Here is a 20,701-nt window from a genome sequence, read left to right as displayed (position 1 = left end):
CCAGGTCAGAGAAGGTGGAGTCTGGGTCCTGGATTTTAAGGGCAGCAGTCTTTGCAGCGGCGCAGGGTCAAGGAGAGGCAAATACCCAGGGGGTTGATTGGTGACCTTTATTGAGCGACTCTGAGGCCGGCACAGGCTCGCCTTGTAGATTTACTGTGGGAACATCCGGTGGCCCGGCCCCCTTCTCTACTCCCGGGCGCCACCCGCCCGTTCTGCTCCCTTGCCTCGGCTGCGTTTAGCCCTTGAAGGGGCCCATGCGCCTGAGGCTGGACCCAGAGGGGTTGGGAGCTCCGCAGGGGCCCGGAAGCGCCAGGTGGACGCAAGGGTGAGTCTAGGTCTTCTTCGAGCGATTGCGTTTCTTGCTGCGGGATTCAATTAGTTTCTGGGAACGAATCTTAAGCTCCGCGCGGCTCACCACGTCGTTGTCCTCCTCCTCACTTTCCTCTTCGTCTGCTCAGGGCAGTGAGGGGATCCGGGTTCCCATTCTTGGCTCAGATTTCCCTTCCCAGTCTTTACCACCCCTTCCCAACTCGGCCCCGCCCCCCAACTTGGCCCCCCGCCAGGCCTCGCACGGCTCTCCCTGGGTCCGCTTGGGCCCCCAGCCCCGCCTCTTTTCCCTGACCGTACTGACCGAAGAACTTGTCCTTGAGACTGGCAAGGGGCAGGGTGATGCGGGTGTTGTACAAGGGCAGCTTTCCCTCTAGGGTGGAGTAGAACTGGGGGAGGAAGGGAGCGGGAGACGAGAGTGGGTGCGGTAGAGGCTGCAGGGGCGTTCTGTATCCCCTCCTCCTCACCCCATTCTAAGATATACCCTGATTCCACACGACACCTCTGCCCACTCCTCCTCGAGTTTTTCTCGAGGGCAGTCGACTGACTCGTTCTTCGAGCTCCCGGGATACCCAGCCCCGCCCGCCCCTTTGACCGCCCCTGATCTCAGGGTTTTCGCCCCTTGATTCCCCCCTTCCCCACGCACGTGCACACACTCCCCAGCCCTGCCCACTGGCCTCGCGGGCCCTCTGGAAGTTCTCCTGTCTCCTCAAACCTCACAGATTGTCCCTAAAGGTCATTTCCCACCCACAGGCTCCCCGGTTTTCTGCCCCTGCATCCTCAGCCCCGCTCTGGCTGTACTCGGACCTCTTGGTCGGTGAGGTGGCGCAGCATCTCGGGCACGTCATGGCTCTCGAGTTGTGCCTGCAGCTTCAGAAGCTTTTCTTCCACGACGCCCAGCAGGTCTGGCAGATAGTTACCTGCCTGGGGATCCAGCTCCTTTCCCGCGAAGGGGCCCTCCACCTGCGGAAGGGGCGGAGCCGACTCAGCCCAGAGGGGGCGGGCCTCGGGGGCGCGTTCCGCCAGGGGCGGAGCTTTACCCTCCTCCAGCTAGGCTTTCGAAAGCGAGGGACGACCAACAGGGGTGGTGCTAGCGCCTGTGGGGCGGGGCCTCTGAACTCCGGAGACCAACGACAATGGGTAAACGAAGAGTTTGTGTGGAGGAAGGGGGTAATAACTCACCAGAAGTCATTTCGGGGATGACTTTTGGGGAAAAAAAAATGGGCCTCTGCTGCGGGCGGTGTGGGGCGCCCCCAGTCGCAGGCTGCCCAAGTGTCGTAGTGGGGGTCTCTGATGTATGGCATGGGGAGGCAAAATGGGACCTTCCCGTGAAGATGCAAGTCCTGAAGTCCTGAGCCTCTTGAGAAGTAAGGGGGGTTCCCTGCAGGAACCGCAGGTGGGAACTCTGAGGAGTGGGGCTGGGTATCCCCTCTCGGCGGGCTTCTGACATCCTGGACGGGGCCCAGGGTCGGTCCCCTTTGAATAGGGACAGGAACCCCACCCTCTGCGCTGAGCTACCTAGGCGAGGGGTGGGGGGCTGGGGAAGGTGGGAGAGTGCGCAGGCCTACCAATGTGACGTGGTTCATCTTGCCCGCCAGGTGTTCGAGGCCCTCCTTGATCGTCTGTACCGCCCACATGGCGCGCTCCAGCTCATCCTGTGCCTCAGTGCGCCGCTGCTCTTCTGCCTTGAGGCGCTCCTGCAACTCAGCCTGCAGCTTCTGCTGACTACAGACAGTTGGGAGGTCACCCCTGGAGAGCGCCTCCGTGCCGGGAGGGCCCCCCAGCCTCTCCCTTGGGCACCCAGGCCTCACCTCACAATTGTGGTCTCCCCGGAGTACTTGAGGTCTTCCAGCTCTCGCTGCAACCTCTGCTTCTCTTGCTTCAGCCTCACCAGCGACTGCTCGTTCTCGCTCTTGAGCGTTTCCAAATGTGTGAAGGTGTCGCCCTGTGCCAGGAACCGCCTCACCACCGCCTGTGGGCCACCAGGCCCCTTCTCAGGTCAGAGGGAGGCCTGGAAGGCCTGACTACACCTTCTCTTCCTTTCCTCTGGGCACGCAGGACAGATGGCCTAAGCTGGTGGCTTCTGCACAGCGATGTTTAGGGACTCCGTGATTCAGACTCAGTGCTGCCTCAAGGATGTGCAGCCCCCCAACACATAATTTTTTGCCGGGCCCTTGTCTATGTAAGGAATTTGAATCAGCACAGATTGGTGTGTGGTGCCGGGTAGCAGTGAGCATCATTGGTTTCCAAAATCAACCCGCCATCCACACTGTGACTGCGAATCTTGCCCAATCCACGGAGGAAATAAGGCCAATCTCGGGAGCTAGCTGCCCACCAGGCCAATTTCTGGGAAGGTGCCAGGCCACACTGCCCCACATGACCCCACAGCCCAGAGTCACCAGAACTCCTCGGGGGTTAGTTACCCTATGGGAGAAGTAGCAGTGGGAGAGTGTGCAAAGGGGAGAAACTGGACTGGGGCCCAGTGGGATCAACATCCGCCCGTGGAAAACATAAGGGTCTTAGCAAATGGCAAGGAAAACGCTGCAAACCGCAGGGCCCAGGGCAGGGGCCTGGCTTGCCAGGGTCTGAGAGTGGCACCGGGCAGTCTACTGAGCCCCAGACCCTGTTACAGGGACTGCAGACACAGGAGAGACCAAACTCGCAGTTCTCACCGAGCTGACATGCCCAAGAAGTTAGCACCCGCATAAGAGCAAGCAGGAAAGGGACTGACGGCCGGGGTAGACAGCTAGTCTGGGTTTTGCTGGGAGGAGCAGCAGCAAAACGGGGCAAAGGCTGGAGGAGGGAGGAGTGTCTTTGAGGCTGCAGAAACAGGAGGCTGCGCTTGTTGGCCTCACGGGCCTGGGCTCAGTCTGAACAGAACTAGAGGGCGGGGAGAGTTGCGGGTAGCGGGCAGCGGGCAGCACTCACGTGGGTTTCAGCCACGCCGGTGGCGTCCTTGACCTTGCCAAAAAGCATCTCTGTCTGGTACATGCTCCAGCGCTGCCTCAGCTCCTCCTCTTTGGCGCGCAGGCTATCCTGGGTCGAATCCTCAGACTGCAGCAGCACATGTTCACGCTGGGTCTGCTCACAGGGCGGGAGTCAGCTTTCAGGCAAGGATTTGGGGTAGAGGCCAGAGAGGGGGAGCCGGGAGAGGGCGGGGCCCAACTGGGGAGCCAGGGTAAAGGCTCAGGGCCAGGTCAGGAAACCCAGCCTGGGGTCAGGAGTGCAGTAAAGGGCTGGTCGGTGATGGGCAGCCTCAGAGGCAGGGCGAAGAGGCGGGGTCAAGGGAGCGGGGGCGGGACCTCGAAAAAGGGGCGGGCTAGAGGCGGGACCAGATTTAGGAGTGCGGCGCGGTGTAATCAGGTGGGGACGGATGGGAAGGATCGGTGAGTGAGGGGCGATGTGGAAGCTCCTCCAAACAAGGCAATCGGATGGAGGGAGGGCGGGGTCAGGGAAGTGGGAGGAGCCCTAGGCATCCAGTGGAGATGAGGGCGGAGTCCGGAGAAATGTTAAGTGCCCGGAAGGTCTAGGGTATGGCTCTACATAGGGGTGTGGCGGTACCCGCGAAGTCAGGTCTAGGCTGGGGCTGCACCCCGGGACCTGTGGACACGCCCACCTTGCGCTCCATGCGTTCGTTCTGCAGCTTCCTGTCCTCCGCGCGCTTCTTGCACTCGGTTATGTAGCGCTCCCGCTTCTTACGCTCCCGGAACACGGTCTCCTCCAGATACTGCAGCTGGTTCTGGAGGCAGGGCCCGGGGACAGCAGGACCAGCTGGTACTTACCGAGGCTTAGGGCCGGGGGACACAGCTGGGCCAGGGTGCGGGGTCCGGGGAGGTAGGCGGGAGGAGCTCGGGGACAGCTGGGGTTCAGATTCGGGGGCCAAAAGACCAAGGCGTCTGGGTGGGAACCCCAGGGCCTGGCAGGCTGGCACCTTGGCGATGTCCCGGGCGTTGATCGCCTCCTGGTTCACCACTTGCAGCTCCTCTAGCTCGCGTTTTGCCCTCACCACCTCTGCCTCCATGAGATCCAGCCGGTTTTCCAAGTGAAGGCTCTCCTCCTGCGGGTGGGGGACAGGCCCGTGACCAATGTCCCTCTGCAGGCTGGCCCTCCGACTTGCCTCCACCCCATCCTCCAAGTCGCCCTGGTCCTTACTTGGAGATAGGCCTTGAGCTGCAGGTACACATTGGTAATGTGTTCGGCTTCTTCCGCCTTCATCCGGGCCTTCTCCAGGCGGTTCTCCAAGTTCCGCATGGTCTAGATGGGAAGCAAGGCTGGGCCGAGTCCCCTCCCCTCTGCAGTTCTCCTCCGGATCTCCACCCCTCCTTAACCGGCCTCACCTTGGCCACCTCTGTGTTGCTATTTTGCGCTTCGGCCATCTCCAGCTGGCGGAGGCTGTGCCGCAGCTGGAGCTCCTCCAGCCATTTCTGCCGCACGCCCAGCTGGTGCCGCAGTGCGTTCAGCTGCTTCACCTTCTCGCTCAGCCGGTGGTCCAGGTGCTCCACGGCCTGCTGGAGAGAGGCGAGCCCAAGCGGCAGCCTGAACCCTCCCACCTAAGCCTTCCTCCCCTTCTCCTCCAGATCTTGTTTCTCCTCTCCCCGGGCTCAGCGGCATCAGACCCCAGACCCAGCGGACCCCCTGCTCCTGCAGATCGTCTCCCCACCCCGCAATTTGCCACCCTGGCTGCCCTTCTCCCTTACTTGGCCCAAGGAGAGACAGCATCTGAGGCTTCTCAACTCTGTTCAGACCCACCCCCTCCATGGACCTATCCAGGCTCAGGGTCTGAAAACTCACCATAGCTGAGAACATCCACATTTAAGCGCCCCTTCCCCACACCGGGAACCGCAGGCTCATATACCTATATCTACACTGCCATCCAGACACCTCAAAACCATTGTGTCCAAAATCGAGTACATGATCTTTGCCCAAATCCTTCCTGGACTCTTCTCCATGTCAGCGCATGGCAGCTTCATCCTTCCAGGCACGCAAGTCCCCCAAACCCCATGTCCTCACCTTCTCTTCTTCCATCCCACCGACAGCCAGCTCGTTAGCAATGCTTTGTTCTATTTCAAAGGTTTTCCCAGAGCTACCCCGTTCTTCCTGTTTCTGCCATTTTTGTCGAAGTGCAGCCAACACCGTCTTCTCCTGGAGGACCTCCCCGCAGCTTCCCTCTTCTTCCTCACACTCTACGTCATAAAATCTAAACTCTTAAGCCTGCTGGAAGGTTCGGCCCCTGCTGACCTTCTTTTTCTTTTTTTTTTAATTAAAGATTTTATTTATTACTTTGAGGAGAGAAAGAGCCTGAGCAGGAGGGGCGGAGGGACAAGAGGACTCCAGGTCTTGATATGGAGCTCAGCTCCAGGACACCGAGAGCACGATCTGAGCTATAGTCAGAGGCTAAACACACGGAGCCATCCAGGTGCCCCCTGACTCTCTTGACCTCATCTCCTACAGAGGCCTGCTCAAGCACTCCCATCCAGCCACACTGGCCAGGCCTGTGTCTCCAATGCTCTACTCCCTTGCTTCTATTTCAGGGACTTTGCACTTGCTGTTCCCTCTGCCTGGATTGCTTTTCCCCAAATCATTTCCTGCCTGTCTCATTCTCAGCTCAGATATCAATGTCCTACAGAGAGGTGGCTTTCCTGACCTCTCCAACCCAATCTAAAGTGCAAACCCCTTGGGGCACCTGGGTGGCTCAGCTGGTTGTCCACCTTTGGCTCAGGTCATGATCTTGGGGTCCTGGGATCTAGCCCCGTGTTGGGTTCCGCGCTCAGCGGAATGTCTGCTTCCCCTCTCCCTTTGCATGTCCCACCCCCCTGCTCATGCTTGTGCTAAGTTAATAAATCTTAAAAAAAAAACAAAACGGTGCAAACCTCTGCCCCTATCTATTTTTGTTTAATTCATTTCTGGTCACTCCTGGAAATTACTTTATTTCTGCATTCATTCTTGGTGTTTTTGTTTTGTTCTTGTTTTTGTTTTGTTTTGTTTTTCTCCATTTTCTTTTCCCCACTAGGCTATGAAGGTTTGGGAAGTGGAGGTTGGTCTGGTGTTTTGTTTTTTTACTGCATAGTCCCCAATACTGAATACCATGCCTACACGTGGTCGGTGTGTGATAAAGATTAATTGAGTGAATAAATTAGCGGTGGAGAAAGGATTGGAGAAGGTGAGATGAGTCAGAGAGTCCAGTGGGGAGGCGACACAAGTTGGAAACGAAGGGAGAAGGGAGAGGGTCAGTGGAGTTGGGATGGCGCAAACCTGTCCTGTCCTGTTCTTCAAATACGGCTTCTCTGACTTGCACTCCCGAATCACCGCCTGGACCAATTTCTCATCTCCCTGCAAGGAGAGAAGCCCAGTTACTACTCATGAAGACCACCCCAACCTGAGGCAGCGCCCTGCCCCACTGGGGACACTGCCCTGACTCTTCGAGACCTTCGACCATTTCAGCATCCTCACCTGCAGCAGGTCCGCCAGCTGAACTTGCAGGACCCTGGTCTCCTCCTGGAGCTGGTTGATGGTCTCCTGATTCTTCTTGATGTTCCACTGGGTGCTCTCATAAAAGGCCTTCCGGTCACCCTCTGAGGTCATACGAGGTATACAAGACAAGTGTGTCAGAGGGGGTCGGGGGCTTCCCAGAGGAAAGCTGTTTTTGTTTATCGTTGACTTAATATTGCAACGATACTTCAGTGGGAACACTTGTCATATACTCGATGCTGGACAAAGAACCTTCCAGCTGTCAAATACCATATGTCAACAGGTATATATCCATATCATACCCCTTTACAGATGAGAAGAATGAGGCTCAGGTTTATTAGATTGTTCAGGATCACAAGATGTCTGATTCCCGAGCCTGTACTTTCAACTACTGTGCAAGATTACCTTCTAATAATAATAGTTACCATAATGGTTCACATCAGAATTTTCCAACCTTGGCACACCTGATATTTGAGGCGGACAATTATTTGTTTTGAGCTGTCCCATGAATTGTCAGATGTGGAGCAGAGTCCCTGGCCTCTGGCCACTGGATGACCCCTACCCCCAACAATGTGACCGCCAAAAATGTGTCCAGGCGTTGCCAAGTGCCCACTGAGGAGCAAAATAGCCCTCTTCCATTGAGAAACATCGGTTTACCCTTTATACTGTTTTACTATGTGCCAGTCACTGTTCTCGGCACTTTGTACATTTCAACCCCTTATGGGGTTGTACTCTTACTATCCCCATTTTTTTTTTAAAAAGAATTTATTTATTTGACAGACAGAGATCACAAGTAGGCAAAGAGACAGGCAGAGAGAGGCAGAAGCAGGCTCCCTGCTAAGCAGAGCCCGATGTGGGGCTCCATCCCAGGACCCTGGGATCATGACCTGAGCCGAAGGCAGAGGCTTTAACCCATTGAGCCACCCAGGCTCCCCTTACTCTCCCCATTTTACGAATAGAGAAATTGACAGCACTTAGGCTACTCATCGTTCCCTAAGATCAGTCTTTGCAGAGCAGAGCCAAGATTTGAACCCAGGAAATCTGGCTTTAGAATCTGTGTTCTTTACCAACACCCCCCACCCCGCCCCGCCAATGCGTGGTAGAAGAGTTGAAATTACACGAAAGTATGAAACACAGTCTAGTTGGTTCTGAGCGTAGGAAAGATTCCATAAGAGAGATGAGGAAAACCATGAACAAGTATGAGTTTTTGCCTCCCGTTTTTGCCACCCGGATGAAGACCGGTGGAAGGCCCTTGTCACACAGTGCCTGGTCGCAGGGCTGGGAGGACACTGTTGACTCCTGATTCTTTGTGCCCTTTCGAGCTGTCTTACCTAACAGTTGTATCTTCCTTTGTAACTCTGCCACCTGCGTGTGCACAGCAGACTTGCCCCGGAGGACATGGAGGGATCCCGCCTTGGAATGGAGTGGAAGCCAGGCCTGGGGCACACCCTTTACTTGGGAGTGACTGTGCTGGGCCTTAGTCTGACTGCCCTGCACCTTGCGGGAGGTCGAAACCTGGTCCTGAGAAGGCGGGATGTTGGAGGAGGCCGCCCAGCACAGGGGAGACGTCATGACTGGGTTGGGGCCTAGGGTCCCTGGGATTAGGGTGGCAAATAGCAATTGCCCCGGTCCTGGGTCCGTCAGCACGGGTTCCCCGGGCTCTGGGAGAATGCACTTTCCGACCGCTTGGCGGGGCCTCTCAGCATTTCCCGGTTGCTGGGTAACTTCTGCCCCGCCCCCTATTCCAACGCTCCCATGGAAACCGTCCGCGTTCCACACCGCCGCTTTCATTGGCTAACGCTGTGCAGAGGGGCGGTCCAGTTGCGGGCTGGCCAAGCCTCTCGGCTGGATATTAGGAGGGGACTACTTTGGGGTCACCTGCTCATCCTTTTTTTTTTTTTTTTTTTTTTTTTTGCGTTTTATTTTTGAGTAATCTCTACACCCAAGGTGGGGCTGGAACCTGCAACCCTGAGATCAAGAGTCACACGGTCTATGTCGGAACCAGCCAGGCAACCCCTACTTTAAAAAAGAATTTTTTTTTTATTTTTGAGTAATCTCTACACCTAATATGGGGCTGGAACCCACATCCTCAAGATCAACAGTCCCGCTCCCGGACTGAGCCAGCCAGGCACCGCCTACTTTTTTTTTTTTTTTTTTTAAGCATTCCCCCCACTCCCGCAACACCACTCCGCTGGGTTTCCGAGGCATTTTTCAGGAACCTTCTTTTCCGGCTGCAGAACCTGCCACTCCCAAGATGGAGGAACGGAACGCCGCCATTAAGCGCGAACCATCAGAACGATCCCCTCTAGGGCTTCACAGTCCTATCCAAGATGGCCGTCTGGGTTCCAGCCCACCCCTCCCCCACTTGCCACTCTCAACATGGCACCCTTGGGTCGCCGCTCCGCACGAGCGGCGTGACGCCGGAAGTGACGCGTCCCACATATTTCCGCTTTCTTTTTTCTGGAGGAACGGTTGGCTGCTGGGCTGGGGGGCGCGGTGGATATTGACCTTTGCCCCGGCCTCGTGTAGGTGGTGAATTAACGCGCGGGGTGGGGTGGTGGGGGTCACCCCAGTTTCTTATTGGGGGCAGCTCGAGGGTGTTCGTCGGTAGAGTGGGAGACTGTTAACCCCTTTGGCCAATTGGCGGGAATTGGATAGCTCACCAACCCTACCCACCCGCGCCCCTCCCCGGGCAGGGAGCGGAGGTTTTGAGCCTTCCCCCTTGATAAAAAAATGAGACTCTCTCTGGGCAAGACTGGGGAGGGCCCCCCACCCCGCCTATATTGGAAGCAGAGTGAGCCCCCATTGCCCGGAAGAGATGGAGGATTCCAGCCGGCTGGAGGAAGAGGTGACTTCCTTCGGCTGGAAGTAGCCCTCTCCCACTGACCGGCGGTCCCTTTCTTGCCGCAGCGTGGGTGCACAGCACATCTCCCCGCGGCCGGCTTCCTCCCCCCAGAACCTCTTTCCGGCCCGCGAGCTTCTGCGAGATGTTACTGTTCCTGTTGCTGCTGCCCCTGTGCTGGGCCGTGGAGGTCAAGAGGCCCCGGGGCGTCTCCCTCACCAGTGAGTCCGCCACTGGAGGTGGCTGGAGGTGGGGGTAGGGTGTGGGAGGGGCCGATTTGGCCCCTGGGATAGACACTTTGAGCCTTCTGCCTCAGTTTCCTGGCCTCTGGGTAGGGAAGGTGGCAATACTCAGCGGCTGAGAGGGCCTCTTCGTGCCTTGGGCTGATGAGCCCCTTACCTCCTCCATCCCAGACCATCACTTCTATGACGAGTCCAAGCCTTTCACTTGCCTGGACGGCTCTGCCACCATCCCTTTTGATCAGGTCAATGATGATTACTGTGACTGCAAGGATGGCTCAGATGAGCCAGGTGAGTCTTTTCTCTGTTCATTCATTCATTCATTCGAGGTTTTCTGAGTGCCTGGGAAATGCCAGCTCCTGCGGTGCGGTAGTGACCAAGACAGATAGACCCAGTCCTGCCCTCCCACGGCTCCCTGCCGAGTGGGGGAAAGCAGGCATAGAAGTGAGTGGTTTGGTGAGGAGGGTCATAGCTGCTGGGGGAGCCCAGAGAGCCCCTCCATTCCCACCCCTTGCCCAGCCTGGGGGGTCGGGAAGTCTCCACTGAACCCTGAAGTGTGCTGAAAGTGGAGGTGCCAGCAGGTGCAGATACCTAGAGGCGGGAGAGAGGGTGGGAGTGAAGGGCAGACAGAGGAGTGGAGGCAAGGGATAGAGCAGTGGGCGGGGCCTCGTTCTGAGGGCCTTGGTGAGAGGCAGAGGAGAACATGGGAGAGTTTGATTTCAGTCCCCGAGGCCCTTCCTTCCCTTTCTGTGCATCGGTGGTCCTCACGTGCTGTGTGTGTGCACGTGTGTCCGGGGGATCTGTCTGTGGGTGGATGTGATGAGTTAGCCCTGAGGTCACCTGGAAAACTACCTTCCTCCCACAGGTACAGCCGCCTGTCCTAACGGCAGCTTCCACTGCACCAACACTGGCTACAAAGCCCTGTACATCTCTTCCCGATGGGTCAACGATGGAGTTTGTGGTGAGTGAGATCACACCAGGGTTGGGGAAATTGGTGGGGGTGGTGAGTAGGGAGGAGCCACTGCCGGGTCTGATCCCATCCCTGCTTCTGCTCTCAGACTGCTGTGACGGGACGGATGAATACAACAGCGGGATCGTCTGTGAGAACACCTGCAAGTATGTGGCTGGCAGCTGCTACCCTCCCCCGCCCCCCCTCCCCTCCCCAGGGTCCCAGCCTCACCCCATCCAGTGAACCAAGCCCCTCTCTTTTCTGCTTTGGTCCATCAAGTGCTCACTCTGCCAGGGCCTTGTGAATGAACACCACGTCACGGCTCCATCCCCGGCCCAGAAGCGGGCACAGTTGTTTCCCAGTTCAGCAGATGAGAAAAGTCAAGCTCAGGATAAAAAGTGACTTCCCCAAGGTTCCCACATCTAGGTCAGATCAGAGCCGGGACTTGAACCCAGGCCGGTCTGACTTGAGACTCCCATCTCTGAATCACTCGCTCTCGTGGCAGACCCTGAAAACTGAAATGCCCGCGGCAGGTGGTAGAAACAGCAGAAGGCGGCTGAGTGTGAGGCAGTAGAGAGTGGTGGGCATTGTGGCATCTAAAGGAAACACTTGCCCCTTGACTTTGGTCGGTTGAAGGCAGGCGGCCAAGCTAGATTCATTTTTCAGAGAAGCTGAAAATCCCAATACTTTTGTAAATTTGCCTTATGGAAGATCTTTTAGGAACAGAGTGGCTCAGGGGCAACCCAGTTACCCAGCAGATGGCCTTCTCCTCCAGGAGTCTGATTTCCGTGCTTTTCTTTCTCTTTTGGGGGCCAACCTCTAGCCCCACACGAGCGTTCCCCAGCTCCTCTCCCAGGTCCTTACAGTGAGCAAACTCTGACCGCTATCCCTCCTCTCGGGGACAGGGATGAAGAGCTCAGAGCCTGGGGAAGAGGGGGAAGGAGGGTTTGCTCTTTATGTTTTCCCCCGTGGGGCGGGCTGCAGGTGGGTTGAGCCCTTTTGGAAGAGGCCAAGCTGGTGAGCCCTAAGGGCCTCCCTGGGGGTGCTCGTGTGTTCCCTCCACCCCAGAGAGAAGGGCCGGAAGGAGAGAGAGACACTGCAGCAGATGGCAGAGGTCACGAGAGAGGGGTTCCGCCTGAAGAAGATCCTTATTGAGGACTGGAAGAAGGCTCGGGAGGAGAAGCAGGTGAGAGACCCTGTGGGGACAGCCCAGAACATTCTGGGCCCTGAGGCCTAGAGTCTTAGGCTGGTGAGGCTGGGTGGGATTGACACCCGCCCCTGACTAATGGAGTCCCAGGGCCAGTTACCGTCTGTGTGTGCCTTGGTTTACCCATTTGTCTGCAGGCTGTTCAGTCGTTAGTTAAGCCATTACCAGGTGGTGGTCAGCAGGGGTGTTGTGCAGAACCTTGAGGGGCTGAAGTGGGCTCAGGAGCTCTCCTCCTGCATCCCAGAATCGGAGGGGCGCCTCGCTGCTTCCTGGTTCTGTGGTGCCCTCATCTGGAGGATGAGGCCAGTAACCATGCGACCTCCCTGTTCGAGGGGAGGACTCAAGATGTTGTCGCAGCAGCCTGGGTAGTTCTATGGGGCAGGTGCTGCAAGGGCTGGAAGAAATCGTGTGCCCAGGCCACCCCCTGGGCTGCCGGGTGGGTCAGAGTCCTCAGCCCTGTCCTTGGACTTCTGCCAGGCTCTTCGCAGGAGGACTTCAGTTCTGTTTTTCTGCCCAGGGAAGGTTCCGGATCTTTTTCCCCTCTATGCCCTGGCTGGTCAGGCCCCCCCTGAGGTTGGGGGTTGGGGGGAAAGTAGTGATGTCCTTTCTGGGTTCAGAGGATAGTGGGGAAGCCATGCAATGAGGTTGGCTTTGAGTGACTTTTGCCCTCAGGGGGGCGGTAGGAGGATCCTGGGAACAGCCCAGGCTGAGGTGTGGGGCAGGGCATTAGGACGAAAATGATCCCATGGCGCGGCTTAGGCTAAGACCCTTCAGCTTGGGGCCCCACAGCACACTCGTTCCTTCTCGAAATATCCACAGAGGCCCTGGATGTGCTGCGGTGTAGTGGGCAGCGACTGGAAACAGACCTGGAGCTGCCTCAGGGGCCCGTTGTCCACCGAGAGGGACAGATGCCAAAGTGACACTCAGAACCACTGGAAAAAGGGACATTTGGGTTGGGACTTTGAGGCCTAGAGGAGACTTGTGCCTGGTCCCGCCTGTTGTGGTGGCAGGAAGTAGGGACGGCTTCTGGAGGAGAAGGCCTCTATCTAAACTGAAATCTGTGGGATAATTCACCCAGAGTCAGCCATGCAGAGTGTTCTAGGCAGAGGGAAAGCATGTGTGAAGAACGGGAGACGGGGCCTGTGGGGGATCTAAATGCTGTCAGGGGAGTTGGACCCTGTGGGGTAAGAAAGCATTGGGGCAGTTGCGGCTGGAGCGGTGGGCCTGGTTTGGCAGGCCCTCAGGGGCTGCCTCGAGGTGTTCAGGGTTCTCCGCAGGAAGCTCGGGGGAACCACAGGAAGGGAACCTTCGGGAAGGTCACCCGTGGACGCCCTGTGGAGTGGAGGCAGGGAAGTAGCACTCGGGAAGAAGGCAGAACAGGAGACATGGGCATCTTGCCTTTCGCCTACCCAGGAAAAGCTCGCTGAGCTACAGGCTGGAAAGAAGTCCCTGGAGGACCAGGTGGAGATGCTGCGCCTGGTGAAGGAGGAGGCCGAGAAGCCAGAGAAGGAGGCCAAAGACCAGCATCAGAAGCGGTGGGAAGGTATGTCCCGGGCTGGCCAGGGCCGGCCCTTATCTCTGGCTGGGAAGCGCCTGGGCCCGGGAGCGTCGCTCATTACCTGTTGGCTCACGTGTCTGCTGACTATCCATCATGGTGCCTCGGTCCCCCACGTGCTCTGTTGGCTTCACCTGTGCGTCGGTCATTGCATCCGAAAGTCATTGGTAGGAATAACCTGCCACCTAGCAGAAGGGATTTTTTTTCCCAAGAGGAGATGTTCTTCTTTCTGCCAGCCACATGGGAACACTGCCATTGGGGGACCTCCTGAATCTAAAGCAAAGGCCAGAGGCCCCTCCAACCTGTCAGGCAGCGTGAACTGAGGTGGGAGCACAGGCTGGGGATTTCTGGCCCAGCCTCTCCTTGAGGGGACAACCCTGGGGTGAGGTCACAGCTTAGTTATGGGACGGGGGGCGGCTTTGATTCCCTCTCCCTTGCCTCACAAATTCTCATCAGCACAGATCTCCGGATTTGCTGGGAACTTCCATGTTCTTTAATCTTCCTGAATGGCTTATTTCCCTGGCAATTTATGTCACTTCAGTCAGTTGAAGATGGTTTTTTTTATACTTTGTCCAGCATTTTCTTGATTTTGGCAGGTTGTGCTGCCATTCTGGTAAATCGGGAGCCTTGGGCCTCGTCCTCAGTCTGTCCAGTGGGGGTCACCCTGTGGAAGCAGGCCAGATGGGAGAGGTGGGCCAGAAACCCCCTCCAGACTAGTTAGAGGACCAGGCATTGCAGGAAGAGATTTGGAAGTGTGGCCGTGGCTACTCCCCGGGCTGGTAACCAGGAGCTGGGGCAGCCCGTCTCTGAGTCCACACTGCTGATCTCCATCTCCCTCGGCACCTGCTGCATTCTTTGGCCCTTCCTCTCTCTTCCTTGGTTCCTCACGATCAGTGATGCAGCAGTTCATCCAGTGTTCATGGGGTACCTGCTGTGCGCCAGGCACACCCCAGGTGCCAGTAGTTTAGCACTGAACGAGATGGAGCTAGCCCCTGCCTGCCAAGAAGAGTGAGCCAGGCAGAGGGCACAGGTGCAAAGGCCCTGAGGCAGCCTCATGTCTGGTTTTTAAGGGACAGCAAGGAGGCCATGTGGTAGGAGGGAGGGAGGGAAGAGAATCAGAGGGGGAGGGGGAGAGACCAGGGCAGGGCTTTGGGGACTGTGGGGAGGACTTGGGCTTTTACCCCAAGTGTGGTGGGAGCCATGGCCCAGGGGCAAGTGAGCAGGGGGGGCCTCTGGGCCAGAGCCCCAGTGGCATCTGCAGCCTCCCCTTCTCTCAGCAGAGGCTATTTCTGCCTCCAGACCCTGACTCCCACCCCTGCTGCTCTTGGGAGACCCTGGACTTTGTTATGTCCCCTCTTTCCTGGGCCCTGTCCAGCAGGTACCTCCCCTCAGCTGAGAAGCACACTCAGGCCCCGCCACTCAGACAGCTGTCCCCAGCCTCTGCCTTCCTGCCCAGTGCTGGGAAGTCGGGCAGTCTCCTCTCTCTGTTCATCCCAGTGGAAGCTGACTTCCTAACCCATCCTGTGTCTCTGCACCTGGCCCTGCCCTTTGCCCGCCGAGTGACCGTGGGCAGGTCCCTTCAGCCAGCCAGCCTCACACCCTCGTCTGGGAGAGGGACAGTTGCCAGCCTGGTCTGCTGGGGCGTGGCGGGCCCTCTGGGGATGAGGCAGAGGGGGGCCAAGGGAACCCCGCTGGGCCCGTTGGAGACGGCTGAGCGGAGGCCCGGAGTGAGCTCCATCCCTGGAGCGGCATGGTGGCCGCTTTCCTGTCCAGCTCATCTGGTGGGGGTCAGGCCAGCAGAGGGGGCACCATCCACCCAGGTGGAGATCCATCTGTGGCCCTGTGGCAACTGGCTACAGCCCAGTTCCCTTGTATTCCTGGGACACTCCTGGGACCCCCCAGGAAGCCTTCCTGTCTTGGCCACACCCCGCCCCAGTCTCCATCTTAATCTTCAGTGTTGGAAAACGGGCCTGGGGCCACAGGCTGCTGCTCCTGGGGGTTCCCAGACATGGCCGATGCGTGATCTCCCTCCCAGGCTTGCACAGTCTAGCCCCTGCTTATTCAAACCCAAGGTCCCAGGGTGCCTTCAAGCCCCACCCCCCCATGTCTGCAAATCCTCCCCAACTCCCCACTTCGGAGTCTCCCCGCTATTGGCACTTCTTGCCTCTTCCTTGGCCCCCGCCCTCGCCAGCCTTTGGCAGCTCATGGCTCCCAGCCCCACTCTGTGCTCTTCCTTGGCCTGACTCGGCACCAGTGCTGGGCCAGGCGTACAGTGGGACGCGTCGGGTGTTGGGGCGAGGCAGGCCTCGGGGCGGTGGGTGACGGAGCTGGCCCCTCCACAGAGCAGCAGGCTGCCTCCAGGGCGCAGCGGGAACGGGAGCTGGCGGCCAGCGCCTTCCAGGAGCTGGATGACGATCTGGATGGGGCGTGAGTCTGTCTCTCCTGCCCTGGGCCTGGGGTCCCTCCCCCTCTCCTGCACCTGAGCGCCCCCCTCCCAGCGCAGGTCTCTAGTGAGTTCCCCTGACCAAGCCCTTGTTACTCAAGTATAAGGCAGATGCAGAAAAACGCTGAGGGTAGATGAAGGACCCTCCCCACCCCACCCAAGGAGCCCGCTCAGGTAGCTGGGGGGTCCTATTACTTTTCCCAAGCACGTTCTGTGGCCTGGATCACTTTGACGAAAGCCAGACCCCTTCTAATTCCACCGTGCCCCTGAACTTGCTGAGTGACCCAGGCTAACGGCTGAGTGAAGGGGGGGCTGTCGGGAACAGGGAGTCTCTGTCTCTCCTTTGAGCCCCTTGAAGGCTGCAGAGTTCTCAGGCCAGGGCAGGAGACGGGGCTGGGCCCCCCTCCGGCCCCAACCCCAGAGCTCCCCACCTCCCAACTTCTGCCCCCACCCCCCCAACTTTGAGGTCCTAAAATAAGTTCTAGGGGAAGGGCCCTGACAAGAGGGGAACAGGTAGCAGTGCCTGGAGCCAGTGGGCCTCACCGCTCTGCTGGCCTCTCCGTGCACGCCTGCAGGGTCTCGGTCACCGAGCTGCAGACCCACCCGGAGCTGGACACCGACGGTGACGGGACACTCTCAGAAGGGGAGGCTCAGGTACCCTGTCCTTCTCCCTGCCCTGGGACTTGTAGAAGTCTCATCCCGGGGTGACCTCAGGGCCAGGGGGCGGGGGCCAGGCTGGCCTGGGGCTGCTCCCAGGGCTGCCGGGGTGCCTGGCATGGCCGATGCCGCTTGGCCTTGCCTGGGGTGGGGGGCGGGAGGCTGGAAGCCCAGCTCTCCTCCCTGCCCTTTGGGACCGGGTTAGGAACACGCCAGATTCCCCACCCACCTGGCCCCACGCGCCCTCACTCTGCCCTCCTCCCGTGCAGGCCTTGGCTCTCTGTCCTGACTGGGGCTGGACCCCTGCTGGTGGCTCCTTCCCTGTCTCTCCCTGGCCTCTGCCTCTCCCCGGGGGCCCAGCAACCTCTGCTGCTGGGGCTCTGGAGCTCCCTCTCCCTTTCTGTCTCTGTTTCTCTCCCCCCCACCCCACATGTTCCTCTCCTCTGGGGCCGCCCTCTCTCCCATGGGCCTGTGCTGCCCCCTTCGGGCTGCTCAGCCTCTGAGCCCAGGCCTAGCCCTGGGTGGTCAGAGCACAGCCGTGCCTGGCACCCCAGGCACCATAGCCTGAGGCCCCCCCCCTCGAGAGTGCCTAGGGCACAGGGGCACACGTGGAGGCCCCTGACGCTGTCCCCACCACGCACACAGGCCCTGCTGGGTGGAGACATGCGAACTGACGCTTCTGCCTTCTACGACCGCGTCTGGGCTGCCATCAGGGACAAGTACAGGTCTGAGGTCAGTGGGGGTAGGGGAGGAGATGCAGTACCCCCTCCGGGCCCCCCTCCCAAATGCCTCACAAAGGAACTGCCTCTGCTTCTGGCACAGGGCCACCCTGGCCAGCTGGGTCATCCAGGCTCCCTCCGTGGAGGGCCCCCCCATCAGCTGTCTCTCCCTCCCTCCAGGCCCCTAGGAAGGGGCGGAGACACGGAGACTGCCCATGGGGTGATGGTGTGAGCTTGGACTTGAGCCGGGAGGCGGGCAGACCACTGAGCCCGCAGCACCCATTACCCGTACACCCAGCAGGTGCTCCCCACCAGCCCACCGCCTGCACCTTCTGAGCCTGACCTGACAGAGCCCAAGGAGGAGCAGCCCCCAGTGCCCTCGCCACCCGTGGAAGAGGAAGAGGAGGATGAGGACGAAGAGGAGACGGAAGAGGAGGAGGAGGAGGAGGAGGAGGAAGATTCCCAGGTGCAGGGGGAGCAGCCCCAGGTGTGTGTTTGGGGGAGAAGGGGGTGACAGGGTAGGGGCTGGGTTGCCGGCTGACTCTGCCTCTCCCCCAGGAGGCCCCACCCCCACTGGTTCCCCCGCAACCTGCTGCCAGCCCCACGGAAGAGGACAAAATGCCCCCCTACGATGAGCAGACTCAGGCCTTCATTGATGGTGAGGGCCAGGCGAGCGAGGGAGGGGACCCAGCCCGATTTCATGCTTCCGGTGATCCATACCTGCGGGGACCGTGGGCCTCACTGGCTTCCCAAGATGGGCTTGCACTGGCCCTGAGCAAGCCTAGGGAGGGGCATCTGGGGCCTGGAGAAGCCATCCTTGCCCCGATGGGCCCCAGGGGCCCTCCCACCTCCTCCGGCTGCTGCTTGTTTGTGCCTCCCCGGCAGGAGGGCTGGGAGCCCGCGAGGTCCCAGGAGTCCTGGCCCTCCTTCCGCAGGAGTGGAGAGCCTGTGCTACAGGGCGAGGTCTGCCCTGAGGCTGTGGAGGCCTGGGCGGTGGGGCCGGTGGCCTAGCAGGCCTGGGAGCTGGGGGATGCAAGTGTGTCCGAAGCACCCCCTCCCTCTTCTTCCCGGATGGGGGCGGTTGGGGCCCCTCAGACCTCTTCCCACACTGCCCACCCCCGCCAGCCGCCCAGGAGGCCCGCAGCAAGTTTGAGGAGGCTGAGCGGTCCTTGAGGGACATGGAGGAGTCCATCAGGTAAGGGGGTGGGGGCTGGCCCAGGCAAGGCCACGTCTCCACCTGCCAGGCAGCCTCCCCCTGCTGAGCTCCCCAGAGGAGGTGGTAATGGGGAGTTGCCCCGGCTACGTGTGCTAAGACAGGGGTGGCTCCCCTGGGGAGGGTCCCCAGACGGTGGGGAGCCTGAGCCCAGCCCCCGAGTGGCCCTCAACTGCTGGAGTGGGACAACACAGTGGGCCTCCCTGTGTTGTCCTGAATGACGCTGCCCCTTAGTGGCTTGGCCTCCCCTTCCAGGAACTTGGAGCAGGAGATCTCCTTCGACTTCGGCCCCAACGGGGAGTTTGCCTACCTGTACAGCCAGTGCTACGAGCTCACCACCAACGAGTGCGCCCCCAACTGGCCAGCGGGGCGGGTGGAGAGTGGCCCTGCCCCAGCCTGAGCCAGGAAGGGGGAGGGGGTGGGCTCAAGGGCGGAGGGCAGAGGGCGGAGTTTGAGGTGCCCCTGTGCCGTGGGTGTGGGCGCATGGAGGAGGTTAGGGTCCTGTGTCCCCGCCCACCATCCCTGTCCTGTGACAGGTATGTCTACCGGCTCTGTCCCTTCAAGCTCGTCTCTCAGAAACCCAAGCTCGGCGGCTCCCCCACCAGCCTTGGGTGAGTGGGGTGAGGGCGTCGAATGGATCCCCTCCCCCAGCATCCCTGCCCTGGCCAGTGCCCCCCCCCCTCACCACCCCTGCTCTCCCACAGCACCTGGGGCTCGTGGGCTGGCCCTGACCACGACAAGTTCAGCGCCATGAAGTACGAGCAGGGAACGGGCTGCTGGCAGGGCCCCAACCGCTCCACCACCGTGAGTGCCGGGGGCCCGGGGGTTGTGGGGGGCGGGTGTTGGGGGACCAGGCCCACCTGAGCCCTTACCTGCCCATCCCAGGTGCGCCTGCTGTGTGGAAAGGAGACCGTGGTGACCAGCACCACGGAGCCCAGCCGCTGCGAGTACCTCATGGAGCTGATGACGCCGGCGGCCTGCGCGGAGCCACCGCCCGACCCCCCGGCCGATGGCGACCACGACGAGCTCTAGCCGCCCCCAGGCGCTGAGGTGGGCAGGGAGCTGTGGTGCCGCCTCCGCCTGGGGTTGCGCCGGGGTCTGAGCAAAACTTCTCTCCCCGCCTCCGTCTCCATCTCTCTCACATGGTCTTTCTCTGGCCCCAGAACCTCAAGGCACGGAAATACCCCCTGCGGTGTCACCCACCCACCCCGCTGTCTGGGGACCAAGGCCCCGGCTCCGGTCCCCTCACCCACCCGGCGGGGGTCGGAACCGAGTGGAGCTCCGGGCCCTGCTCTCTGCCCTGCTCTCGGGGGGAGGGGTGAGGGGGTGGGGCGGGGGGGCGGGGCAGGCAGGGCCCAGCCTTGCTACCAGGGCCCGGCGGCCTCCAAAGGTGGAATAAAGCAGTTCGCCCACTCTGGGCACCCCAGGCCCACCTCTGCCCAGGGTGTCTGCCTCCCTTCCTGGTGGGGATGAGTGACTGGACCTGGGACCTCAAACAAAACAATAAATAGGATCCCCCCACCCAGCCGGCCTATGTCTGCCTTTCTTTGCTCAGGTGTAAAGGGGCCAGGGGTGGGCGGAGGGAGGAACGGGGAGAAGTGACTGCGGGGCTGGTGCCACAGCTGGGGTCTCATCAGAGCCTGATTGACATCTGAGCTGCTCCCTGCACCATGGAGCAAAGCCCAGCACCGCAGGGCAGACGGATCCCAGGCCACTGACATCTGGGTTCTTGCCTGCACCCATTTCCCATCCACCCTGAATCCTGTGTGTGTCCTCAGGAGCCCCGGGGCTCCACGTGACAGCCCGGCCCAGCAGCCTCGGTGGCTAGTGTGGCGACCCCACAGCCCCAGCCGAGGAGAGACCCGCAGTGCTCCCCACCCGCCAGCACACACACAGCCGAGGCCATAAGATTCTGAACTTTTATTTTCTGGCATGAAAAGTACAAATAATTAAACAATTCCATGTAAAAGTCTGTTACCGCGGCCAGGCCTGTAATCCCGGTAATAAATAGTCTAAACGCAACGCAAAGTGTTCTTGTTGGGTTTTGGGTTTTTGTGATTTTTTTTTTCTTTTTCTTTCTTT

At 59.6% G+C, this 20,701-nt stretch overlaps 2 protein-coding genes across 5 annotated transcripts; one reads left to right on the top strand and one right to left on the bottom strand.

Annotated features, from left to right (window-relative positions):
* Nucleotides 1–93: 93 nt before the first annotated feature.
* ODAD3 (outer dynein arm docking complex subunit 3) lies at nt 94–9,029 on the bottom strand. Its single transcript, XM_044254146.1, has 13 exons — nt 8,127–9,029; nt 6,778–6,899; nt 6,580–6,657; nt 4,665–4,835; nt 4,480–4,581; nt 4,259–4,384; nt 3,944–4,066; nt 3,256–3,408; nt 2,139–2,299; nt 1,896–2,052; nt 1,135–1,290; nt 632–716; nt 94–450 (listed from the first exon to the last, which is right to left on the bottom strand). Exons 1-13 carry the CDS (start codon nt 8,584–8,586, stop codon nt 332–334), a joined length of 2,013 nt encoding a protein of 670 aa, XP_044110081.1. The 5' UTR covers nt 8,587–9,029; the 3' UTR covers nt 94–331.
* A 186-nt stretch (nt 9,030–9,215) lies between these two features.
* Nucleotides 9,216–20,647, top strand: PRKCSH (protein kinase C substrate 80K-H). Of its 4 annotated transcripts, none has more exons than XM_044254150.1 (18): nt 9,216–9,320; nt 9,706–9,858; nt 10,051–10,167; nt 10,742–10,837; nt 10,935–10,992; nt 11,894–12,011; nt 13,446–13,575; nt 15,930–16,014; nt 16,606–16,684; nt 17,333–17,419; nt 17,708–17,872; nt 17,965–18,064; nt 18,532–18,601; nt 18,875–18,964; nt 19,156–19,230; nt 19,324–19,423; nt 19,505–19,669; nt 19,783–20,647. In XM_044254150.1, the coding sequence occupies exons 2-17, from the start codon at nt 9,783–9,785 to the stop codon at nt 19,649–19,651; spliced, it is 1,593 nt and encodes a 530-aa protein (XP_044110085.1). In that variant the 5' UTR covers nt 9,216–9,320; nt 9,706–9,782; the 3' UTR covers nt 19,652–19,669; nt 19,783–20,647. The 4 variants fall into 4 exon arrangements, with proteins under 4 accessions (XP_044110085.1, XP_044110083.1, XP_044110084.1 ...); XM_044254148.1 differs by having other exon boundaries at nt 17,708–17,893; XM_044254149.1 differs by having other exon boundaries at nt 17,705–17,872.
* Nucleotides 20,648–20,701: the final 54 nt, after the last annotated feature.

The sequence above is a fragment of the Neovison vison genome, chromosome 6 (genome assembly GCF_020171115.1).
Source record: "Neovison vison isolate M4711 chromosome 6, ASM_NN_V1, whole genome shotgun sequence".
Classification (NCBI taxonomy): domain Eukaryota; kingdom Metazoa; phylum Chordata; class Mammalia; order Carnivora; family Mustelidae; genus Neogale; species Neogale vison.
The sequence above is the reverse complement of the archived record's forward strand: the minus strand, read 5'-3'. Positions and strand labels throughout refer to the sequence as shown.

Coding starts and splice junctions, on each gene's coding strand:
- ODAD3 (XM_044254146.1), bottom strand. CDS start 8,586: ATGAAAGCGGCGGTGTGGAACGCGGACGGTTTCCATGGGAGCGTTGGA. Junction 4,385..4,479: donor AGCTCAAGGCCTATCTCCAA/GTAAGGACCAGG, acceptor CCCCACCCGCAG/GAGGAGAGCCTTCACTTGGA. Junction 2,053..2,138: donor GGGGAGACCACAATTGTGAG/GTGAGGCCTGGG, acceptor AACTGTCTGTAG/TCAGCAGAAGCTGCAGGCTG.
- PRKCSH (XM_044254147.1), top strand. CDS start 9,783: ATGTTACTGTTCCTGTTGCTGCTGCCCCTGTGCTGGGCCGTGGAGGTC. Junction 17,894..17,964: donor TGCAGGGGGAGCAGCCCCAG/GTGTGTGTTTGG, acceptor CCTCTCCCCCAG/GAGGCCCCACCCCCACTGGT. Junction 19,231..19,323: donor GGCTCCCCCACCAGCCTTGG/GTGAGTGGGGTG, acceptor GCTCTCCCACAG/CACCTGGGGCTCGTGGGCTG.